The sequence below is a fragment of the Lactuca sativa genome, chromosome 8, assembly GCF_002870075.4.
Source record: "Lactuca sativa cultivar Salinas chromosome 8, Lsat_Salinas_v11, whole genome shotgun sequence".
Taxonomy (NCBI): Eukaryota; Viridiplantae; Streptophyta; class Magnoliopsida; order Asterales; family Asteraceae; genus Lactuca; species Lactuca sativa.
The window spans coordinates 248,469,856-248,495,920 of NC_056630.2; the positions used below are offsets into that span (position 1 = coordinate 248,469,856).

Genomic DNA, 26,065 nt, shown 5'->3' on the forward strand with positions numbered 1-26,065 from the left:
TAAGATAAAGTTCGTTGAAATGCGCAAGCTGCTAGGGTCGAAGACCTCTCAATTTCTATTCGGAAATTACGGGGTGATTATTGATAATTTCCGGTTTTACCCTTTCCATACACGATGACGTGTAGGAAGGGAACATCCTTCGGCCAACAAGGAAACCTAAGATGATGCTTAGGGTTTACGCATATCGTTTTGCCTAGGGAACAAGCATTTATTATATATGGCAAGTTTGTATTCAAGTAAGAAAGAAACTAGGATGCTATTATTAGCTATTTAGATATCGAAACTTCTAGGTTTTGATTATCAGATCAAAGAGAGAGCAAGAAACGAGAAATTGTAATCCAGTTCTAAGTTATTTTTTGAATTGCAATCAGAGATCAATCATTTTATTCTCGTGTTCATATTTTTCTGCTGACCAACTATTCTTTCATAAATCAAGGGAAAGTATATACCTAATATATGAAAATCATGGAGATGTTTGGACGTTGGCACATGACAAAATAGATATACACAATATTAAAGAGATAAAGATGTACAATATTAAATTTGGTTTGTATATGTTTCCGGTCTGGCCAAGCTTTTCTTTTCTTGGGTGTGGTGTATCAACAGAAACCTTGTTGCGTTAACACATCATCAATCGTCATTTAACAAACCGTGAAACGTTATCTTTCCATCCAATACTAGGACAACAAAATTTGATGATTTTGTACGCCTCTTCGATAGCACCAAGGATCCTTGCATATCTATATCATTAGGGGTTTCCACACATGGTAACTCCGATACATTAATAATAATAAGGTTATCAAAGTTACAAACCGAAACACAATAGGGAAATGAAGAAAAAAAACAATTCATAGAAGTGAATACCCAAATAGTTTAATTCTTGCTTTACACACTCTTCGGTAAGTTTACTTTCCTCAAAATTAAGTGAGCACCATACTGAGGTTGGAGAGTGATGATAGATTGAGGGGCATGTGAGTAAGATGGTGAAAGCACGAAAGAAAATCGTTGTAGAATTATAGCCATTGCGATTTTGGCTTCCAACATAGCAAAGTTTTGTCCGATACATATACGAGGCCCCCCACCGAATGGGAAATAAGAATGTTGGCCCCTAGTTGTTGCATTTGAGACACCTTGAGAGAATCTTTGTGGGTTGAATTCCATGGCATCATCGCCCCATGTTTCTTGATCATGGTGCATTGCTAATATCGGCATTATGACCAGTGTTCCTTCAGGAAGATTTATGCCAGCTACCTTGGTTTCCTTGATGCACATTCGATACAATGCTGTCACTCCTGGGTACAACCTTAGAACCTCGAGCAATATCATATTTACCTTAAAAAAACAAAATTCATGAAAATATGACATTACATTTCGTTAAGAAAACAATCCAAATGATGAGAAATGTGAACTAACAATTTTTAGGCGGCTCAGTCCATCAATATTTGGTTGGTTATGTGCAAAAACTTGAAAAACTTCTTCTCTTGCAAGCTCTTGCCAATCTGGATATCTGCTCAATAAAACCATCGTCCATACAAGTAAATTACCCACAGTTTCATGGCCTGCAAAGTAGAAAAGTTTACACTCTTCGATGATTTCATCAATGCTCATTCCAAATTTTTTGTTTCCAGTTTCCTGAATCTCATTGTAGTTCGACTGTAACAATATGCCTAATAAGTCATCGTGCATGCTTTTTCCTGCTTCCATTGCAATTGTTCGTTTATGGATCATATCCTTTATCAAAGTCTTCACTTCATGATCGATCTCCTCCATTCTTTTGTTCCTTGAGTTTGGAAGGAATCTAGGTAATCAAGATTTTAATTAGCTCAGTGATAGTAAAGTCATAATTTTTGGGTGTTTTTCTTATAATTGCTATTATATTCAGATGAGTGTGTGTAAGTATACGTACATTTTATCTATAATTCGAAAACAAATATTGGATTATACATGATAAAATCTACCTCGATCCAGGGATGTATAAAGATTGTATCACATGCATAAGTATAGAACCTATTTCATTCTGAAGGTCAAAAATCCTTACACCTTCCTCATAGCTACTACCAAATGCAGTACGTGAAATCACATCGCCTGATAACGTTTGAAGATGGGGAAATACATCCAACTCCAACGATTCTTCATTCGAAAACAATGTCTCCCACCTCTTTATCATCTCACAGCAACTTAAACACATAGCCGGTGCCATTAACTGCATCCAAGTAATTAAAACGCAAATCATGGTTATACTTTTAGAACTTAATAACAGATAAACTTTAATAATATTAGATATATTGAGTCTTTTGATTTTCTCTGCAAAATGGTTGTGTCAAGTCAAACCTTTAATTTCTCGGCATGGAAAGTAGGATTGATAATTTTTCTATGTTTAGACCATTTATCTCCTTCATAATCTATTACGCCCGTTGATAGTATCTTAATATACGGGTTGTTTTTCCTAGGTTTTTGAAATTCATTCATGCGGGATAAGACGTCCCTCACGACTTCCGGATCAATTATGTGCAATGTTGGCACCGGTCCGAACCATGCAAAGAAAATATTACCTATAAAACAAGCAAACCTCAATAAAGATCATGTATGTATGTATGTATGTATGTATGTATGTATGTATGTATGTATGTTTTATGAAGCACCATAGGTTTGAATTGCCCTATGAACAAAGGGCATGACTCTAGGCATGATATCATCACAAAGATTCATGGGCTCTAGCTTTGTTGTCTGCATGATCTCTTTTGTATCTCCAAAGAGTAGCTTGTAGGAGGTGCCTGTGAGACCTTGCTGCCTTAGGCATTTTTCAAGCCTTTTTGGTTTGAACCATACCCACTCCAACATTTTCCATGGCACCGCCATTGCCATAGCCACAGCACACCAGCTTGCAACCCACCGGTATTGGCTCATTATTTCCATTTGAGAATCTAAGAGAGACAAAGATTGTAATTATGTTGTATTAATATTTTTGGATGTCAAGTGGAGGTAATATTATAATAAACTCAATGCATTGCTTTTATCAGCGGAATAGGGCATAGCAAGAAAGTTTAAATATAATGTGTACACATATAAGTCCAAAAACGGATATTCCTAGGTAGAATATCAATAGCGTTATTATTATGGAGAATTTTGTTGGGCTAATTTTAGTTGAGCCAGATGGAACCAAGTAAAAGTTACAATATTTATGGGAAAAGACAACTTTAGAAATAATAAAAATTTAACTATTCACTTGGATATGGAAGAGTGGCGGAGTTAGAGTTACATAGACCGTAGGATGCTACATTATTCCTAATATATATATATATATATATATATATATATATATATATATATATATATATATATATATATATATATATATATATATATATATTTCATTATTTGTAAACATACTCTATGAATATATGTTATATTGTACCCCAGCTAAAGAGAATGTATCATATTTATAATAATTTGGATATGATAACTACATAAAATATATATTTTCCGGTTGCTACATCAAGTGTAGAGATAATAAGTTGTAGAATAACATGAATGATCGAATTTTAAATAATTATGTAGTCATTTTTATTTAGAATGCTATAGATCGGTTCTTGATGAAGATATCATAGATTGATTTCAAGACATGACGACTAGACAGATTTGATTGTAACTTTTGCTTTAATTATATATATTTATTTCAATTTACAACTTTAAATATTAAGAAATTATTTGCGTTTACTATTTTGAATCTTGAGAATTCTTGTATCCTGTATCAAAATTTATGACTCCGCCACTATGGAAGACATATGGGTCTGTAATAAATTTCCACACTCTAACTTGACTTGGCACTAAAGTGTTAATTAGGGTGCATTAATTGGGTTCGGGATGCTACATTATTCCTAATATATATATATATATATATATATATATATATATATATATATATATATATATATATATATATATATATATAAAATTCATTATTTGTAAACATACTCTATGAGTATATGTTATATTGTACCCCAGCTAAAGGGAATGTATCATATTTATATTAATTTGGATATGATAACTACATAAAATATATATTTTTCGGTTGTTACATCAAGTGTAGAGATAATAAGTTGTAGAATAACATGGATGATCGAATTTTAAATAATTATTTAGTCATTTTTATTTAGAATGCTATAGACTCGTTCTTGATGAAGATATCATAGATTGATTTCAAGACATGACGACTAGACAGATTTAATTGTAACTTTTGCTTAAATTATATATATTTATTTCAATTTACGACTTTAAATATTAAGAAATTATTTGCATTTACTATTTTGAATCTTGAGAATTCTTGTATCCCGTATCAAAATTTCTGACTCTGCCATTATGGAAGACGTATGGGTCTGTAATAAATTTCCACACTCTAACTTGACTTGGCACTAAAGTGTTAATTAGGGTGCATTAAATGGGTTCGGGATGGCTTGGGAAGGGATGAGGGGTTCGGTACCAAAGAAGTAGAACCTAAAACGGGTTGTTCTATTTTTTATTCTTCTTTTAATTGTTGTCAATAATGGCTCTTCTTTTAATTGGTTAAACAAACTTTACAAATATCAACTCCATATGTCTTCTCATTTTTCACACCAATTTCTACTAGATTCTAAACATTCTTATTCCAAATTGATTGAAATTGCGGCAAGTCTAAAACAACGGGTTCAAGAAGGAAAATTCACGCTACGAGTAGACAAGATCAACAAAATAATAACAATTAATTCCCATAATTTCTACAATACCCAACCCAATTCTCATAACCTCTACAATTTTCAATATAACATTCATAAAATAATTTTCAACTCATGCAACAACCAATATTTAATTCATTCCAAAATTCAAACATAAAATCTACCATCGACCCCAAGTCCAAGAGTCTAACGAGGAAAGATAATAAACTCAATCCAAACAAACCCATAATTCCAAGAAGAAATCTACGAGTCACCAGAAAGAACTCCCCCCCCCCTACATATACATGTAAGGGACAGCTCAACCTTACATTTTTCTAAGTTAGGGCTTAGGGCCTCTTACTCTCCGAACTAAACTCAATATTAATATATCTCAAATATCAATTAGTCCATTACTAATTGTCCAATAGGTCACAACTCAGTGAGCGATCTTGATTCTTGAAGACGGAACGCATGCGGCACATCAGTGCGATCTTGAAAACCGAACCGCCACATTTATCTTATATTCTTATATCTTGATTCTCAGTTGTTCAAATCTTCAACGCCAAACGGTATGTGTTTCGCTTCTTTCCACTTTTCCATTATCCAAAGTGTAACATCCAAAAATACGGCCAAAAAAATTTGTTTGCAAAACATTATATAAAAAAATAGAAAACTGTAATCATTCTAATCAATAAGAAAACCAAGTGTCATGTATCTCAAAATATCATATAAAACATTGTATCAAAATAAATGCTAAAATATTAGAGTCTCAGGTAATCGCAATCACCCCGAGCTCTTCCTCTTGCTACCGGAAGTACCTGAAACCAAAACTGAAAACTGTAAGCACGAAGCTTAGTGAGCTCCACCAAAATACCATATATCATACACATAACATATAACAACCACAGAACTCCGGGACTATTCCCACCTGCATCGGGACGAATCCCGGCATCGGGCTCACCCCAGCATCCGACCGCATCGGGCTTCGGGCTCACCCCGGCATCGGACCGAAACTCCGAACATACAACAATAGCACGTAAACTGGCATACATCGAGCTTACCCCGGCATCGGAACAAAGCCCGGAACATACTACATATAACACATAAACTGGCATACATCGTGCATGAATCACAAAGACATCAAGCATATTTAACTACTTCTCGGGTCTGCCCCGGCATCGGACCGTAGTCCGGAATATACATATTACATCGGTCTAACCCCGGCATACTATAACTACTTAAATGGGTCGGCATTGGTACTTTAGACCCATTCCTACCGGAGGAAAACTTACCTCGTATGTCTGACTGCTGAAACTCTGGGTGAGGAATCTTTGTCAGTTGCTCCGGCGACTCTCCGACTATAATTTCATAAGGAAACTTAGTCAAAAACTGATAACTATTCTTAGGGTAAAATGACCATTTTACCCCTGGTCAAAGTCAACATCTTGGTCAAAGTCAAACTCAACTCTCAGTCGACCCAACTCAATGAGTTATCTGCCAACTCAGCAAGTACCGGGATTGACAACCTGTGGCAAGCTAAGTTGACTCGCCGAGTCCTTTTACCGACTCGTCGAGTTCAATCTATCATATCATCGGGACATCTCGACTCTACTCTTCGAGTCTCTCCTTGGACTCGTCAAGTTATTCAGCTTCTGAATCCCAATCGTGTCCAACAAACTGAGTCATCCCCTTAACTTAGTGGTTTCACTCACAACTAGAAAAGGGTTTGGGGACTTCGACCCGACTCGCCGAGTCCTATGAGCAACTCGGCGAGTCCCTTACATGCTAAACCAATACAGTCAATTATAAATGATTCCATTGTTTCTAACCCATAGATCCGGACTTTTTAGGCTAGCATAACATGTAAAGTTGCTAACTTTACGTGCATGCAAGAACCTATAAAGCTAAAACACCCAATACAAGCTAGAAATGAAGGTCTAAGGCATAGAGCAGAGTCATGGCCGAATAAACGTGGAAACTTCAAGCTTCTAAATCTCAATTGTGCCTAAATCCAAAGCGCTATCATCCTAAGAATTCAAATCTTGGAATAACTTTGAGAATGGCCCCAAAAATCACAACATTCAAGCTTGGAAGGAGATCTAAATGAATAGCAGCCAAGGTATAAGCTTTATACCTTTATGAAGATTGAACTGAGCCCTTATCTCTGGATCTTCAACCTTCCTTATGAAACTCCAAGCTTTTGCTTCCTTCTTCAAGCTTTAGATCACAAAAATGGCAAGAACTAGCTCAATATTACACAAGGATAAGTAGGGTTTCGAGAGTGAGCTGAAGATGTGATGGGGGCTGGGTGGAGGCCTATAATGATGCTTAAATAGGGTGAAAACCCTAAAGGTTAGGGTTTCCCCCTAATTGGCCTACTCATCGAGTCAAGGCATCAACTCGCTGAGTAGATCACTTAAGATCCGCGTCCAAATCTTGCATCTACTCGACGAGTTAAGGCTTCTACTCATCGAGTAGCTTTTATAAAATGAATAATTAACAACTCAAAAGCATACCGGAACGGGGCGTTTCAATTCTCCCCCACTTTTTTTAGACTTCGTCCTCGAATTTTGCTGAATCTGAAAACAACTCTAGGTAGTGCTCCCTCATCTCCTCTTTGGGCTCCCACGTCCACTCCGAACCCTTCTGGTGCTACCACTACACCTTTACTAACTCAACTTTCTTGTTACTCAACTCCTTCAATCTACGATCCAGGATCGCCACTGCTCTCTCAATGTAATTCAGGCTGTCATCAACCTGAATGTCCTCCAAGGGGACAACTGTTGAATCATCTACCAAACACATCCGCAGCTGGGAAACATGGAACGTGCTATGGATCTGGATGAGCTCTGCTTGAAGGTCTAACCAATAAGCAACCCAACCCACCCAAGCTAAAACCCTAAATGGACCAATGAACCTGGGGCCCAGCTTTCCCCGCTTTGGAAACCGGATAACCCCCTTCCAAGGTGACACTTTCAGGAGGACCATGTCGCCCACCTGAAACTCCAAATCCGAATGCCGCTTGTCGGCGTAGCTCTTCTGTCGACTCTGAGCAGTCTGGATCCTGCTCCGGACCTGTTGGATCCATTATGTGGTCTTGAGTACTACCTCCATACTCCCCATGACCCTCTGACTGACCTCGCCCCAGCAGATTGGGGTTCTACACTTCCTCCCGTAAAGCATCTCGAAGGGAGGCAGGTCTATATTGGAGTGGTAGCTATTGTTATACGAAAATTCCACTAACAGAAGATACGTATCCCAACTTCCACCGAAATCTAGCACACATGCCCGAAGCATGTCCTCGAGAGTCTGAATCGTCCTCTCGTTCTGTCCGTCCGTCTGGGGATGGAAAGCGGTGCTGAAGTGGAGACGAGTACCCATCTCTTCGTGAAATCGCTTCTAAAACCTGGAAGTGAAACGGACATCTCGGTCTGACACCACCAAGACAGGCACTCCATGACGTGCCACTACCTCTCGCACATAAATCTCGGCCAGCTTCTCGGTCGAGATGCTCTCCTGGATCGGTATGAAGTGAGCGCTCTTGGTCAACAGATCCACAATGACCCATATCGAATCGACCCCACATGCGGTCCTGGGAAGCTTAGTGATAAAATCCATAATAATATCCTCCCACTTCCACACGGGAATATCCAATGGTTGTATCTTGCCATGCGTCCTCTGGTGCTCTGCCTTGACCTTCCTGCAGGTCAGGCATCTCTCAACATACCAGACCACGTCCCTCTTCATGCAGGGCCACCAGTAGTCTGGATGAAGATCTCTGTACATCTTCGTCGCTCCCGGATGGATGGAGAACCTGGACTTGTAGGCCTCATCCATCAACACCTGCCGCACACCACCCCAATACGGCACCGAGACTCTCCCATGTAGGTTCAATAGCCCTCTGATGTCGTAATCGAAGGAGGCCACCTAACCTGTAATCCTCTCGCACTTCTGGCGCTCCTCCTTCAGGCCCTCCACCTGCACCTCTCGGATCTGCTCTAGTAGTGGAGTAATCACCGTCATCCTTAGACAGATATCTCGGATCGGGGCTGTTGTCGCCTAATGGCTCATGGCATCGGCCACTACATTGGCCTTGCCTGGGTGGTAGAGGATCTCACAGTCGTAATCCTTAACCATGTCTAACCACTAACGCTGTCTCATGTTGAGATTCGGTTGATCCATGAGGTACCTCAAACTCTTGTGGTCCATGTAAATAGTACAACAGACCTCGTAGAGGTAATGCCGCCAAATCTTGAGGGCGAACACCACCGCCCCCAAATCCAAATCATGTGTCGGATAGTTAGCCTCGTGAGGCTTCATTGTCGCGAGGCATAAGCTATCACAAGCCCCTGCTGCATCAACACTGCTCCCAAACCTGTGATCAAAGGGTCACAGTAGACTAAAAATTCATCTACTCCCTCTGGCAAGGTAAGAATTGGTGCCTCGCACAGCCGCTATCTAAGTGTTTCGAAGGTTGTCTGCTTATCAGGACCCCAGCAAAACACCATCAACTTTTTAGTCAGTCAGGTCAACGGAACTGCTATCTTGGAGAAGTCCGGGATAAATCTTCTGTAATACCCTACCAAACCCAGGAAGCTCCGAATCTCAGTTGGAGACCTCGGATTCTCCCACCGCATCACGGCCTCTATCTTGGCCGGATCAACCAAAATACATTTCTGGTTGACAAGGTGCCCAAGGAACTGCACCTCGCACAACCAGAAATCACACTTGGAGAACTTCGCATAAAGTCTCTTCCTCCTCTGTGTCTCTAGCACCTCTCTCAAGTGCTCCTCATGCTTCTCCTGAGTCTTGGAGTAAACCAAGATGTCTTCGATGAATACTATCAAAGACCAATCCAGTATCAGTCTGCACACGCGGTTCATGAGGTCCATGAACATGGTTGGAGCATTGGTGAGCCCAAACGGTATCACCACAAACTTATAATGACCATAGCAGGTCCTAAAAGCAGTCTTTTGCACATCATCATCTTGGACCCGCATCTGGTGATATCAGGACCATAGGTTAATCTTGGAGAACCAAGATGCTCCCTGAAGCTGGTCAAACAAGTCATTTATCCTTGGAAGTGGGTAACGGTTCTTCACCATTACCTTGTTCAGCGCTCGGTAGTCTATGCACATGCGGTGTGACTCGTCCTTCTTCCTCACAAACAGGATCGGGGCTCCCCATGGTGAACTACTCGGCCTGATAAAACCCTTGTCTATCAGCTCTTGCAGCTGTGTAAACAAATCCTGCATCTTAGGAGGAGCCAACCGAGATGGTGCCTTGGCTATCGGGGCCACACCAGGGACCAGGTCAATCCAGAACTCAACCTGTCTCTCTAGAGGTATCCCAGGTAAGTTCTTCGGGAATACATCCATATAATCTCACACCACCAAGGATATCATCAACCGTCGCCTTACCCTTATCCCGGGTATCCATGACATAAGTGACGTATCCTGCGCAACCCTGCTAAAAGTATCGCCTCGCTCTCGCTACTGAACAAAGAATTGGTCCGCGTTGTGGCCTCTCACTCTGAATCACTAACTCTCCCCCGCTAGGAGTGCGAACCCTCACTAACTACATCCTGCAATCAATCACTGCCCCTTTGGGGCTCAACCAATCCATTCCCACTATGACTTTATTCCCTCAAAGGGGAATAGGAACCAAATCCACTAAGAACTGCTCATCAAATAACCGCAATCTACATCCTCTATGAACTCTTGCGACCCTGACGGTCCTGTCATCTGCTATCTCGATGTCGAGTAGGCAATCTAGCTCCCCCGGAGCTCTACTGAATCGCTTGTTAAGTGTAAGCGACACAATGATCGGGTAACTCCCGAATCGAACAGTACTAAGGCTGATATACTGTTCACTAGGAACGATCCTAAAATAAAACAAGCAATCATGAGTAATAAACAATATCAATAGAGAGATAAGAGAAAGATACATACCAGTCACCATGTCAGGAGCTGCTCGTACCTCCTCTGCAGTAAGCTGAAAAGCCCTACTCCGTGCCATAGGCGCCTCAGCCCGACCCTGACGTCCATCTGTAATCCTCAATATGGCAGGAGAAGGTGCTACCACCTTCCATGCTGCTGCTAAGCTCGGGAACTAGGACCGCTTGTGTCCCCTTTGATTGCATTGAAAGCAAATCAGGTATGATGTTGGTGTGATGGTGGTAGTAGCGATGCAATCTTGGCTCATATAACCAGTTCAACCGCAATTGTAGCAACCCTAACTCCCTGCCTTGCACGTCCCCTCGTGCATCTTGTCGCATTTTCCACAATGACTGTGGCTCTGCTGGCTCCGAGATATGTGATCTGATACCTTGGGCTTCTTGCCCAACCCTCCTGTCTGAACTCCCTCAGGTTTCCTATTCCTCTCCATCTCCAAATCCAACTCTCTATTTATCTCTCTCTCTCTCTCTCTCTCTCAATCATGTCCTCCAGCGTCTAGCGGCTGGAGTGGCTCACAAACTGTCTAATTTCACTCCTCAGCATCTCATGGTATCTGGCCTTCTTCATCTCCTCATCCGCCACGTACTGCGGAACAAGAAGGGCCCTCTCCCTAAACTTGGCGGTAATCTCCGCCAATGTCTATGTCGTCTGCTGGAGGTCCTGAAACTACCTAGCAAGCTGGTGCACCTCAATGACAGGTGCGAGCTCGGCCCTGAACCTAGTCGTGAAATCACTCCAGGTCATCGCATCCAAAACTATGTCATCTTTAATGTCTCTCCCAACCTCCTGCCACTAGTCACGTGCCCTGTCCTTCAGAAGACAGGACACAAGCCTAACCTTGTCCCCCTCGGGACACCTGCTGGTGCGGAATGCGTTGGCGACATCTGCCAACCATCTGGTACTAGCAATGGGGTCTTGAGCCCCATGGTAATCGGGAGCTCCACATGCTCTGAACTCCCTAAAGGTGAGCGTGCGCAACCCCATAATGGTCGCCACCTCAGTGCAGAACGCACTCAATCTCTCATCCATAAGCTCCAGAATACCCTCCTTGATCGAACCGAATATCACAGGGGTCTGCTCAACTATAGTGTAAGTGATCTCTAAGGAGAGAAACTCCCTAGTCTGCTCATCTAGCTACTCGGCTCTAGAGCCTGAACCTGATCCCTCACCAAAACTGCCAACTGTTGGTCTAGGGCGTAAAACCCCCATTCTGAAAAACACATTATAACAAACGTCAGAATACTTAACATAACCCGAGGGATCAAATACGCTACAAGTTCCCTGGTCTTATCTCATCCTTCCTTGATTCGTGTGCGAATCCTCTGCTTTCAGTAGTACGGGCCCATACTACCTTCCACATCTATCTGCACTTTCCTCAAGGATTGCCTTGACTCCACCAAGTCCCTTCTACTACTACAGCTCTCGGCTACTCTCATCCTAGGCTTGCCCCCATGGAAATCACCATTCCACTCTCCGCCATTAGTTGCATAAGAAGTCCCTGCTTTCTTCCCATAACTAGCTTGCAAATACTATTACATATCACTTAGACTAGATAATTCCTCGAATGAGAGATCCTACCTTACAACGGTTAGACTCAAACGACAGCTGCGAAATAGAGCTAGATCCAACCTTCTGAAATTATTTAGTCCTCACAATATGCAACTTATCATATTCATTCACTAGTCAGTGAAAGACAACTAGAACTCCTAAGAGCACAAAGCAAGCAGCATTCGGGCATTGAGCAACTGTAATCTAGCATATACTACTCTGGCTATCATACTAACTGATTTGTACTACCATGAAATTCATAGAGCTAAGAAACATATAACAGGAACATAAGGCATCTTCCCTAGATCCTTAGTCCTAATCTAGCATGTTGTTCTAATAAGCTGATAATCATAATCATATCATAAACTTGTATGGGTAATTTGGGAGTACTTACTTGAGCTCGGCTAATTGCATGCACCACACCCTTTTCTCTTTTCAAAACTTTTCTTTTTCAAATTTTATTTGCTTTTTCAAAAACTCTTTTGAAAATCTTTATACTATTTCCTTAGTTTGAGTTCAATCACACCCGAAGGTATGTCCGAATCCCTCAAACAAAGGCTCTGATACCAACTTGTAATGTCCAAAAATACGGCCAAAAAAAATTGTTTGGAACACATTATATAAAAAAAAATAAAAACTGTAATCATCCGTAATCAATAAGAAAAACAAGTGTCATGTGTCTCAAAATATCATATAAAACACTGTATCAAAACAAATGCTAAAATATCAGAGTCTCAAGTAATCCCAGGCTGAAATATGGTGGTTTGTGCCATGCGATCACCCCCAGCTCTTCCCCTTGATACCGGAAGTACCTGAAACCAAAACTGTAAACACGAAGCTTAGTAAGCTCCCCCAAAATACCACATATCATACACATAACATATAACAACCACGGAACTCTGGGACTATTCCCAGCTACATCAGGACGAATCCTGGCATCAGACTCCTGTCCGGCATCGGGCTCACCCTGGCATCCTAGCGCATCGGGCATCAGGCTCACCTCGGCATCGGGCTCGCCCCGGCATCGGACCGAAGCCCGGAACATACAACAAATAGCACGTAAATTGGCATACATCAAGCTTACCCCGGCATCGGACCCAAGCCCAGAACATACAACATATAACACATAAACTGGCATACATCGTGCATGAATCACAAAGACATCAAGCATATTTAACTACTTACCGGGTCCGCCATGGCATCGGACCGTAGTCCGGAATATACATACTGCATCGGGCTAACCCCGGCATACTATAACTACTTAAATGGGTCAGCATTGGTGCCTTAGACCGATTCCTACTGGACGAAAACTCACCCCGTATGTCTGATTGCTGAAACTTTGGGTGAGGAATCTTTGTATGTTGCTCCGGCGACTCTCCGACTATAATTTCATAAGGAAACTTAGTCAAAATTTGATAACTATTCTTAGGGTAAAACGACCATTTTACCCCTGGACAAAGTCAGCATCTTGGTCAAAGTCAAAGTCAACTCTCAGTCGACCCAACTCGATGAGTTATCCCCCAACTCGGCAAGTACCAGGATTGACAACCTATAGCCAGCTAAGTCGACTCGCCGAATCCCTCTACCGACTCGTCGAGTTCAATCTATCATATCATCGGGACATCTCGACTCTACTAGTCGAGTCTCTCCTTGGACTCGTTGAGTTCTTCAGCTTCCAAGTCCTAATTGTGTCCAACACACTGAGTCATCTTCTTAACTCAGTGGTTTCACTCATAACCAGAAAAGGGTTTGGGGACTTCGAACCGACTCGTCGAGTCCTATGAACAACTCGGCGAGTCCCTTACATGCTAAACCAATATAGTCGATTCTAAATGATTCCACTGTTTCTAACCCATAGATCTAGACTTCTTAGGCTAGCACAACACGTAAAGTTGCTAACTTTACATGCATGTAAGAAGCTATGAATCTAAAACACCCAATACAAGCTAGAAATGAAGGTCTAAGGCATAGAACAAAGTCATGGCCGAATAAACGTGGCAACTTCGAGCTTGTAACTGTCAATAGTGCCTAGATCCAAAGTCCTATCATCCCAAGAGTTCAAATCTTGGAATGACTTTAAGAATGACCCCAAAAATCACAACATTCAAGCTAGGAATGAGATCTAAATGAATGACAACCAAGGTATAAGCTTTATACCTTTATAAAGACAGAACTGAGCCCTTATGTCTGGATCTTCAACCTTCCTTCTGAAACTCCAAGCTTTTGCTTCTTTCTTCAAGCTTTAGATCAAAAAAATGGCAAGAACTAGCTTAATATTACACAAGGCTAAGTAGGGTTTTGAGAGTGAGCTGAAGAGGTGATGGGGGCTAGGGTGGAGGCTTATAATGATGCTTAAATAGGTTGCAAACCCTAAAGGTTAGGGTTTCCCCCTAACTGGCCTACTCGTCGAGTCAAGGCATCGACTCGCTGAGTAGATCACTTAAGATTCGCGTCCAAATCTGGCATCTACTCGACGAGTTACGGCTTCTACTCGTTGAGTAGCTTTTACAAAATGAATAATTAACAACTCAAAAGTGTACTGGAAAGGGGCGTTACAAAAAGGACCGCATATTTTTGGTTCACTTAGAGCCCCTAAAATGGTTGAGCAACCCCTCACATACATCTAAGAAGAATCTGATAAGACAGAAGGCAAAACCATTAATGGAGCATCAAAGAAGAAGTCGCATTGTGTAAGGCTTGTATCAACTTTTCAGAAGACTTAGAAACGTTCTTTATATAATTTAAAACAATTTAGGAGCAGTAATCGGAGTGTACATCAAATGAAGTCAAAGTAGATGGATGTTCATGGAAAAATCAACAAGCTCAACATCATCTATAGGGTTTAGGTCATTTTTGGTCACTTAACTTTTGTTTTTGTGCTTATTTGGTCACTTAACTCTTTTTAAGTTTTAAAAGGTCATCAAACTTTTGGCTTTGTGCTCATTTAGTCACTTAACTTTTGGTTTGGTCACATTTAGTCACCTAACTTTTAAAATTGTGCTCATTTAGTCACTGAAGTTTTAAACTTTTTCAAAAGTTAAGTGACTAAATGAGCATAATTTTAAAAATTAGGTTGCTAAATGAGCACAAATCTATAAATTTAGTGACCAAAACAAAAGTTAATTGACTAAATGAGCGCAAAGTCAAAAGTTTGATGACCTCTTAAAACTTAAAAAGAGTTAAGTGACCAAATGACACAAAACCAAAAGTTAAGTGACCAAAAATGACCTAAACCCTTATCTATAACCACAATCTAACCAATTTCCAAAGTCAATCAGAAGTAGATATGTTGACTCGATAAACATTGAATGTAGAAGCCTTTATATGAAAACCTTTTTCGTGTGTCGGTGTGGAAAACTATGAAAGGTCACACAAAATGGAGTTTTTCTCTCTCATGGTTAATCATTTTCTAGAGCCGATTCTAAAGAGGTGTGGTGTGTGTGACCGCACAGGCATGTGTCATGAAGGGGCTCATAACTTTATTTGCATACTAGAAACATAAGAATTAGCAACAAAAACTATCATTGGAAATATATCGCTAAAAGGCTAATATCAGCAACGAGATTAATTAGGTATTAGCGACGGACTTAGCGAATTATTACCTTGTCACAAAACACTTCGGAATCAAGTGGATTGTGTCATTGTTCCGTCCGTAAGGTGATTATTTCTAAATGAATAGTTTATGTTTTAATCCAAGTCGCTAATATAATTGTTGGTGGGCTGACATTTAGGTGTAGCATATTATGTTGTAACAATCAATTTTGATATATATATATATATATATATATATATATATATGGACATGTTCTTACTCATTGCACATGGCCTTGGAAATCAACAAATCATCCATGATCAATCATTAAAAAGGATGAAGACATCCAACTCAAACCCATACACAACATCTTTGGATGCCTATTTTCCCAACGACCTAAACAAATATGATGAGGAGTTACATTATGAAGAGATGCAAAGACCTCCCTGAAATAGAAAGAAGAGTGTATATCAACCTCAAAACATCCATAATGGGAAGAAAACTACTGATATTCATTTTGGAATTTGTCAAATTCAATAGTTTTAACAAAAAAATATGTTGAGGACAAGAAACAACATCGAGTGAAGGTAGAAGAGACCAAGAAAGAGAAGTTGTGCATCATAGAGGAGGAAAATGATTTTGAAATACACATCATGGAGAAGGAACTTGGCACATGATGTAAGAAAATAAATGGGTGGATATATGAAATTATATGTAAAGTCAGATGATCATTTGATCGAATCGTACGGTAGTATAAACGGTTAATTGCACGGAATTTAGGTTGGAAATGATATATCTTTATGTGATTATTAAATATTTTATTTATTATTTAGTCACGTAGTTATTTTAAGGAAAAATTACAATAAAGTCACTAAGTTAATTGAAATTTTTGAATATGACACTGTATTTTTTTTCTCTCAGTTGAGTTACTTTATTTACAATTTTGTCGCAATATCAGCCAAATAATCGGTCTCTCTATTCTCCCAGTAATTGTTTTTCCTAAATTTTAATAAAGTCACTAAATTTACAAAAATTTTGATTTTGACATTGTGTTTTGTTTTTTCTCAGTTATGTCATTACATTTATAATTTTGTTGCAATTCCAACAAATTGATCGGTTACCATTAATCTAACAGCTTACCAAATAAATGACATGGCAATATTTTGATAGAAAATCCACATTGGATGTAACACTCATTTTTTAGGATGGATCAGTGGTGACCTGAAGGAGTAAAAGGTTTGGTTTTTGAGGAAAAATATTTGTCATGACGTGATGTATGGATACCCACGACGTGGCAGGCTTTTCATGATCGTGCTTTTCTGGTGAGCCCCACGATGTAGCAAGTAGTGTGTGACAACGTGGCGGCTGTGGGAACCCAAGCCAATGGTCTTTAAGTGTTTCTTTCATATTTAAAGCCTCTAACTTCAAGGTTAGGGCATCCTCTTCAACCACCAGCCTTCCTAAATTAAACCCAAGCTCCCTTTTCACCAATTTCAGCCTCCCTCTCCTCTTTCATCCATTTGTGAGCATTTGGTATTGTCTTTGATGCCGTAGAGAAGAAGAAAGTGTTCTTGGTGTATAGATCTATGAGTTCACAAATTTTCACAGACAAGGATTAAAAATTTAAACATTGGGTTAATCTAACGTCAATGATTGCTTATATTGAAAGATCTAGTCAAGTGTGGATAAACTAGCCAAGCCTTGAAGAAAATAACTCAATAAAGTGCTCAAGATAATTAATATAAAGTATGAACGGTGAAAAGTAAATAAGAACAATAAGAATGTTAGAGAGAAATGATTTATTAAATAATTCATTGTTTGATAGAAGTGAAGTTACTCTCAAGTTGCACACATATTACAAAGGTAGACACTCATTTTATTGCCAAGGTGTTATTAAAGACAAATTCTAGATAAAGTGAGGATGGACTAAAGATCAACAGTCTGACACAGCCGTTGTTGTTGATCTTGCTAGTTATACAATACTAAATTACAAACAGTAAACAACAAACAAGTACATTCACTTCTATCATAACACAATGGCTATACTCTGAAATGACATCATCTTGAAAATTTATTAACTTCGGAAACTACTCTTGATCTCGAAGTATACACTACTTTGGAAAGACACGTTAGATTGGATTGACAAAGGGGGACGTAACATGTACTAATAATCCCCCCCCCCCTAAGTATCCTTATCAATCCTTAGCACTCCTACTTTGATTCTTCAAAGGCAAAGAAGTAGGCCTTCTGCATCCAGCTTCGGACTTCAATGTACCATTTGAGTTTATCAACAAACTTATTCTTGATTTCTTCTAATGCATTGGTCTTGTTCGTTTTGGAGATGAATCTCTAAATAATATTGGTAGGAACCATATTCTTGTCTCTAACTCTGGAAAACTCATTCTTGCTCAAACGTTTCTTCAAGTAAAAAGTCATAGCTATGGATCTCTAATCGGACCTTCATCACGGAGATCAACCCCATCAAGCTTAGTAGAGACCTGTGAGAGAATTTTGTTAGTTCTAAACAGGTGGGTGACCTCCACATTAGATCTTTCGAACTCAGTGATATATTCTTTCAAGTTTTTAAGCGTTGAGTTGTATGCTCCTATGTTGAATTTAGAGGTTTCACGGTCTTTAAGGTGAGCTGAAATGACAAGAATGCCATTTGTATTTATCGAAGGGAAATCGGCATCTGAGATCTTGATTTTATACTTAGTTTTCTGGTAAATGTAGTAGTAGTAGAGAATGTAGTCGAGATCAAACTTTTCGAGCATCTTCATTTTGAAACCAATGAACTTAGTGATTATGTATTTGGACCAAGCTTTAACTTGAGGAAGTGCATTGGTGGAATAGATTGTGTTTAGTCTTTCTCTATTAGTTCGTACAAGAGTTTCTTTGTCGTCAGAGGGGTGAAGACGAGAAAACTTGACATAGAACTTGCCATGAGGAAAAATGGGAAGATCTAGTTACTCAAAGTCATTGGTTAGAAGAGCATAGATTTTGAAGGGGACAAAGTTATCATCATAAATCATTATTTGAGGAGAGTAGGGAGAGATGCCTAAGAAGGGATTCATATTATCCTTCAGAGCTTGAATTCTAAGGCTCGCTTCCATTGCTCTGTTAATTTTATCTAAATACCAATCATCTTTTATGTTCAACAACTTCACAGGGTTGATTCTCCGAAAAGGATTCCCTTACCTTTGTCTTTCATAGGGGCGTTCGGAGTGGTAATATAAGAGATGATTTGTTGACCAAATAGAGTGATGAAAGCTTTCGAGAGTGGAAGAATCAAAGGTTGATCAAGTAAGTCATATGTTTTCTTTATAGGAGAGCCTTCACCAACAGGCTCAATTCTCGAAGTACGAATGGTGGGAGGCATTGATTTAGTAGCTCGGAATGTGTCTGTAACAGCCCGAAATCCAGGTTAGCTTTATAACCCTTCTATTTTGGAGAATTGGCTAGTGAGTCCCTTCAATAGAAAGATGTAGTGGGTGAGTACACTGGGCGTACTAGGGGTACGCCGCGCGTACTCGTGCGTTTAATTTGTACGCGGGTCATCCGGGTACGCTGGGCGTACCTAAGGTTACGCCGGGTGTAACCGGCCCAGATGCAAAACCCTAATTTGTGGCCTTGCTCTATAATAGGACCATGTAGTCCTTTGCCCTAGCCACCATTCACCCTTGGGAGACCCCTTGAAGAGCTGAGATTCGTGCTTTAACTGGTGTGTGAGTTTTTGAGCTTAAAGTTGTCTTTTCAAGGTGAAGAAGGAGAAGAAGGAGCCATTGTTGGAGCTAGAAGTTGAAGAACAAGTGTAGATCCGAGTTCTACAGTGGTTGGAGATCCTTCCTGAGGTAAAAAGCTCAAAGCTTTCCTTGTTCTTCATAGTTTTGCTTGTTGGACCATTTTTTGGGTTTTTGGTTCAAAGTTGGAGACTTTATGTGCAAAGAGTCTCCATAAGCTTAGATATGACCTTTTCTAGTATAATATGTGTTGAGGAGTCATAAAAATCGAGTCTTGGACGTGGATATTGTGGCATGCATGAGTTATAGTCTCATTATGGAAAGATGAAAGGTGTTTTGAGCACAAAGTGACCTTTACAGCCATGCAAAGGCTTAAAGTTTCCAACTTTATGGTTTAAGACATATTAAAGGAGTCAGATCTGAAGTTTGGACGCAAGTCTTAACCGTTTATGACCTAAATGGGCTGAACAAGGAAACTGGGCATTACGTCGGGCGTAATCCCAGTACGCGCCGCGTAAGGGGTTGCGTACCCCGTTTTTGGAATGCAAGAGTACGCCACGCGTACAGGAGCTGGTACGCCCCGCGTACTACTTCCTGTTGACTTTGTTGACTTTTAGGGTTTTAGTCAACATGTGAACTATTGGGTCAAGGAGGGGTAAAATGGTCTTTTACCCTTCTATGGAATTTTAGAAGGAATATAGTATAGCCTTGCGAGCCGTTAATGATTTAGAATAATTAATTGATGTTATTAGGCGAGGCTAGGTCGAGGTTACGAGATTCAGAAATATTGAGCACGTGAGACTTAGACATCATATGAGGTGAGTCTTCTCACTATACTGTACCTGGAAGGGTAGCTATGTGTGACCGGAAGGTCTGGTATGCTATAAGATATATCCATTGTATGTTACGTTTCCTATTTTGTATACGTTATGTTATGCTTAATATGGGCCGAAAGGCATTATGTTATGGGCCGGAAGGCATTATGATGTAGACCGGAAGGTTAGGGAGTTATGGACCAAAAGGTCGACACGGGTAGGACCGGAAGGTTTATCGGGTTGGGACGGATGCACCTTTGGGCATATCTGAACTCACTGAGCATTTATGCTTACAGTTGTTGTGTTATGTGTTTCAGGTACTAACATGGACCGTGGGAAGGCGCCGGCATGACTCGTACACACACACGTAGGCGGATTTGGATATAATTGATCTTGGGATTTGATATGTTTTGTACTATGATTATGATACATTGGATTTTTATGGTTTGGTTTGGAACAATTTATGTTTTTAAGAAATGAAAAAAAATGTTTTGAAAAATTACGTTGTTACAAGTTGGTATCAGAGCCTTGGTTTGAGGGACTCGGATGCACCTTTGGGCATATCTGAACTCAAACTGAGGATTCGAGAAATTTTCAACAATAAAAAAATAAATTTTCTAAAAGGGCAAGGAGTTTTGAAACAAACAGAGCAGAGCAGTGTGTATTGTCAGTCAGCGCCCGAACGGTGAATCCCCAGAATACCCTTACATTGTGTGTTATGAGATATACTATGTTATGTTATGCATGCTAGAGTAGGCTAGGTATTCATATTAGGACTAGAGTGGCCTGATTTGTGATGCCTTAGACTAGGAGAATCCTGCTGCTATGAGATGCATTGAGAGCGAGTAGGTAGCCAATGCATAGCGAGAGTAGAGTACTCGCGATCCAGGATCCAAGGAGGAGGACTTGGGGTGAATGCTGATGCGGTGTGGTCAGTTGTATAGGGCCCGTACTACTGAAGACACCGGATCAGTGAGCAGCCCAGGTAAGAATCCTTTGGGTATTGGAGGACGAGTAGGGTTGTGATATCGAGTGCGAGTATGCTCGATCGAGTCTCTGATTTTTATATCGTATTTCAGAGGCATCATGGTTGGGACGCGACACACACCCGAGAGCAGTGGGGTCAGTGACGAGGAGATCCGTTGATTGATTCATGAGGAGGTGGCTGCTGCCATCCGGGCTGAGATTTTAGAGATGTTTGGGGACATCAAGACCACACTTATTGAGACCTTTGATGAGCGGTATGCAGCGGTGACTGAGGCTGCAGCTGCTGCAGCTACCACAGCTATTGCGGCTACCAAACCTCAGGGAGGTGACTCGTTGTTGTTTCGGGAGTTCAGCAACACGAAGCCACCAGAGTTCGATGGGACACAGGACCCGATTGCGGCGATGAGGTGGATCTCTGACATTGAGGGATGTTTCTATACATGTTCTTGTCCGGAACACTTGAGGGTGCGGTTCTCTTTGAACCAGCTTCGCTTGGGAGCGAATGATTGGTGGAACTTCGTGACGGCAAGCTTCACTCTGGCTGAGATTTCTGAGGTGACCTGGGAGAGGTTCACTGCCATGTTCAGGGATGAGTATGTTCCCCCGGCGGAGAGGGAACGGTTGGTTCAGGAGTTCTTGACCCTCAAGCAGGGTAATGATTCGGTTACTGTGGTTACCCGGAAGTTTCATGAGAGGGCGATGTTCTGCCCTCAGAAGGTGTCTTCTGAGCAGGCACGGATGAGCCGGTATTTGGGCATTTTGAGGAGGGAGATTCGAGAGTTTGTGTCGAACTCGACGTACCATACCTTTGCTGAGCTTCAAGCAAATGCCCGGAAGCAGGAGATCAAGTTGGAGACTCAGGCCAGGGAGGAGGCCGAATCCCAGAGGATGGATCGGTGGCCGACTCAGTCTCAGCCGGCAGCCAAGCGGGCCAAGCCCGCTGATTCGAGGACTGGAGGCCAGAAGGGCCGCACTTGCGGGAAGTGCGGCAAAGGTCATGAGGGAGCTTGTCGATCGGGTGCTTGCTACAAATGTGGCAAGGAAGGGCATATCGCCAAGGATTGCCCCAAGGTATTTATGGTTTGCTTTCATTGCAACCAGACTGGCCATCGGAAGGCCGAGTGTCTGCAGTTGCATCAGGGGACAGCACAGGGATCTGCACTTGCTGCTAGGGTTACCGAGGTTCGATCGGTGAAGGCTGAGGCTCCGAAGGCTCGTGGGAGAGCTTTCCAATTGACAGCGGAGGAGGTCCGCGCAGCACTCGACATTGTGGCCGGTATGTATTCTTCTCTCTACTTGTTTAAGTCTGAGATATTATACTTAGATTATGTTATGCGTAGGTACTTTTCTTGTGAATTATGTGCCTGTCTTAGTGTTATTTGACTCGGGAGCGAGTCGGTCTTTTGTATCGTTAGCCTTCGGTCATCATATCAGTATTTGTAGAGAGGCCATGAGTCGACCTCTGCGAGTTTCTATAGCTAACGAGCGAGCAGTCTATGCCACGGATGTGATTAGAGTATGTATCCTTGAGATCTTCGGTGTGGAGTTCCCGATAGATCTGGTCCCGATTGCGATGGGGGACGTGTGTGTCATAGTGGGCATGCATTGGTTGAGCCGATTTGGAGTTGTTATAGATTGCGAGCGTCAGTTGGTGACGATACAAGACCCGAGTGGGGGAGTACTTACGTTGTACGATGAGGGTACCCGTCCTGAGTCAACATTTTGTTCAGCTGCAAGGGCGAGGTAGAGTTTACAGCAGGGCTGTATGGGATTTGTGGCTTATGTGATGGACACACGAGTGGCCGATGGGAGGCCAAGTTCATCTAATGTGGTCCCAATTGTGCGGGAGTTCCCTGACGTTTTCCCCGAGGATTTTCCAGGTGTGCCTCCCGAGAGGCAGGTGGAGTTTCGTATCGACTTGGTGCCCGGGGCGGCACCTATTGCCAAGGTACCCTATCGCCTTGCGTCGCCCGAGATGCAGGAGTTATCCTCGCAGCTTCAGGAGCTGTTGGGAAAGGGGTTTATTAGACCAAGTAGCTCACCTTGGAGAGCGCCGATCCTTTTTGTCAAGAAAAAGGATGGTTCACACCGGATGTGTATTGATTACCGGGAGTTGAACAAGCTGACAGTTGTCACACCCCCAAACCAGGAAGGCGGAAACGTCCAGGGGCGGGTGACTATCATGTAGTGTATCATAACAGTTGAGTATAAATGTTCAAAGCAAACACAACCAACATATATATAATTGAAAAAGTTACATCATTTGTACGTATTACATGTTTCAAAATATCAATTTAATTACCTATTATGTTAGATGACATTAAACCGTGATCGTACGTAAAAAGAACGCCCAAATCTGACTTCGTATAAAGAAGTTATGATTTTTCCAAGTTCGGCTTAGCGACAGACAGCTAAAAACTCGTAACGGAGATCGAGCGAATTTTGGCCGAAATGACCTAAATGAGAGTCGAAGGTCTCGACAATGGTTCTACAACGATAAAAAGTCTGGAAAAAACAGACGTCGGATAATGAAGTTATGAATTTCTAACGAAATTTTTTTACCACGACCTTTTAAAAATAAATAATAAAAATAATTTCAAAATTTGCCAACGGAATCTAAACGAAAGTTGTAGAGCGTAGTCTCACCTACGCGTGGATATGAAGTACGTCGAAAACGGAGTTCATATGAAGAAGATATGAATTTTTGAAGTTTATTAAATAAATAAAATATAAATTTTATTATTTAATCTTGGTATTATCTGAAGGAGGAGTCACCAGGCCGATCCGAGTTACGCCCAGCTTACACTCGTACGCCCAGTGTACTCGAGTCCTAGGCCTTGGATCGTCCACGTCGCCCCTATGCGAGGCTATGCCCGTTCCCATCCGAAGGTCCAAGGCAGTCGAGGAGGCGGTCACACATGACGCACGCGTATGCCCAGCGTACTCGTGTACGCCCAACGTACCGAGGCGGTTCCCACCCCCTATAAAAGGGATGCGAGGGTTCCGAAGAAACGGCTCAATTTCTCTCAACTTTCTTGCGTTTTTTCCTCGTTTTTCGTGCACGTACTATCCCGAATCCCTAGTTTCCTTGCTCAAGTCCCGAAGGTCGTTTGTGCTCCCAAGATTCCCAAGAATCCCAAGAAAATCCGCTTTCTCGAGTCGAAATTCTGCTCGGTTTTCATCTCGCCTTCTCCGATCTTTCAAGTGAGTTCATAACCTTATAATCCACACTTTTAAATGTTTTATAAATGCTTTTATATGCTTTTAAGGGGGGAAATACAAGTAAAACACACGATTATTATCGTGTGTTATATAAAGTTTCATTATACACTTTTTATCAACGGAATCATATGTGATTTATAACTATTATAGGGAAACTTTCGTATGCAAAATATATCACGATAACATCATATCTTTTGAAATGAAAAATGTTGTTATATATGTATAAATCAAAGACTCTGTGTATACTGTATGTATATGTGTCCATCTTAGGCACTATAAAAAATTATACTTTTCATAACAAGTGAACATTTCACTAGGGATTACTATACAAACGAGACACACTTTTAGAAAACTATAATAGGTATAGTTTTATGAGAACATCACGAACTTTTACATACTAGAAACACTATTTTCAAGAAGTCGCTTTCACATACAAGAACAAACGAACATTTTCACATGTAAATCTGTTTTATACTAAGTTTTGTGAGACATTAACTTCACGTACGTTCGAGTACACATTTCAAGTCCTGTATTATATACCAGAATCCCTTGGAAGGGGAGCATGGTGTTTTTGTATAGATCTATACGGGATTGACAACCCCGCGCCCTAACTGTTAGCTACAGTACACCATTTGGGGTGACAAACGTCAGAACATTCCAACGCCTGAAGAACGTTGTGTATAGGCATTTCTAGTCAATAGCATGGTTATAAAACTCACATGGGGTATTAAAAATACATTCATTTATGGGGTTTTTCAGACGTATTGGCAATTTTATACGTACATACATTTTCTAGAAACAAACATTGGTCTTGATAGAAGGCTACATTTATGCTAGTAGAAAATAGGGGATTTTCTAGGAACAAACAATCAAAAACAAAACATTTCATTCATACAAACGTTGTCATTTAATACTTATGAAACTCACCAGCTTAAATGTTGATCTACTCTTTCAAAACTACTTGTATGTCCCAGGGATTCAGTAATTACAGGTAACAAACAGCTTTTGAAGAAGGGACGCTGCGGCGCCAGTTTAAATTCATATTTTGGCATCATATTGTAATTGGTTTTGAACATGTATCTTTTAACAATGTAAACTGTCAATTATATATATGATGGTTATATTGCTTTCTTTACTATGTATTCAATTGTTACGTTACCACATGAAGTCATCCGCCCCCGAACGTTTCCGCCGTTCCGGTTTGGGGGTGTGACAACAGTCAAGAGCCGTTATCTGTTGTCGAGGATCGACGATTTGTTCGATCAGTTTCAGGGAGCGTCTTGGTTCTCCAAGATAGACTTGAGGTCGGGTTATCATTAGATGAGGGTTCAGGATGAAGATATCCAGGAGACAGCGTTCAGAACTCGTTATGGGCATTACGAGTTCGTGGTGATGACATTTGGGCTCACCAATGCACCAGCCGCGTTCATGGATCTCATGAACAGGGTGTGCAGACTGATGTTGGATCGATCAGTGATTGTCTTCATCGATGATATATTGGTATATTCAAAATCCAGAGAGCAGCATGAGGAGCATTTGAGGAAAATCCTCGGAGTTCTGAGATTGGAGAGGC

The 26,065-nt window shown here is 41.0% G+C and overlaps 1 protein-coding gene across 1 annotated transcript; it reads right to left on the minus strand.

The window, feature by feature from the left end:
• Positions 1 to 885: 885 nt before the first annotated feature.
• LOC111900622 (cytochrome P450 CYP72A219) lies at positions 886 to 2,916 on the minus strand. Its single transcript, XM_023896508.1, has 5 exons — positions 2,643 to 2,916; positions 2,332 to 2,552; positions 1,959 to 2,203; positions 1,414 to 1,798; positions 886 to 1,332 (listed from the first exon to the last, which is right to left on the minus strand). The coding sequence occupies exons 1-5, from the start codon at positions 2,914 to 2,916 to the stop codon at positions 886 to 888; spliced, it is 1,572 nt and encodes a 523-aa protein (XP_023752276.1).
• Between the last annotated feature and the right edge of the window lie 23,149 nt (positions 2,917 to 26,065).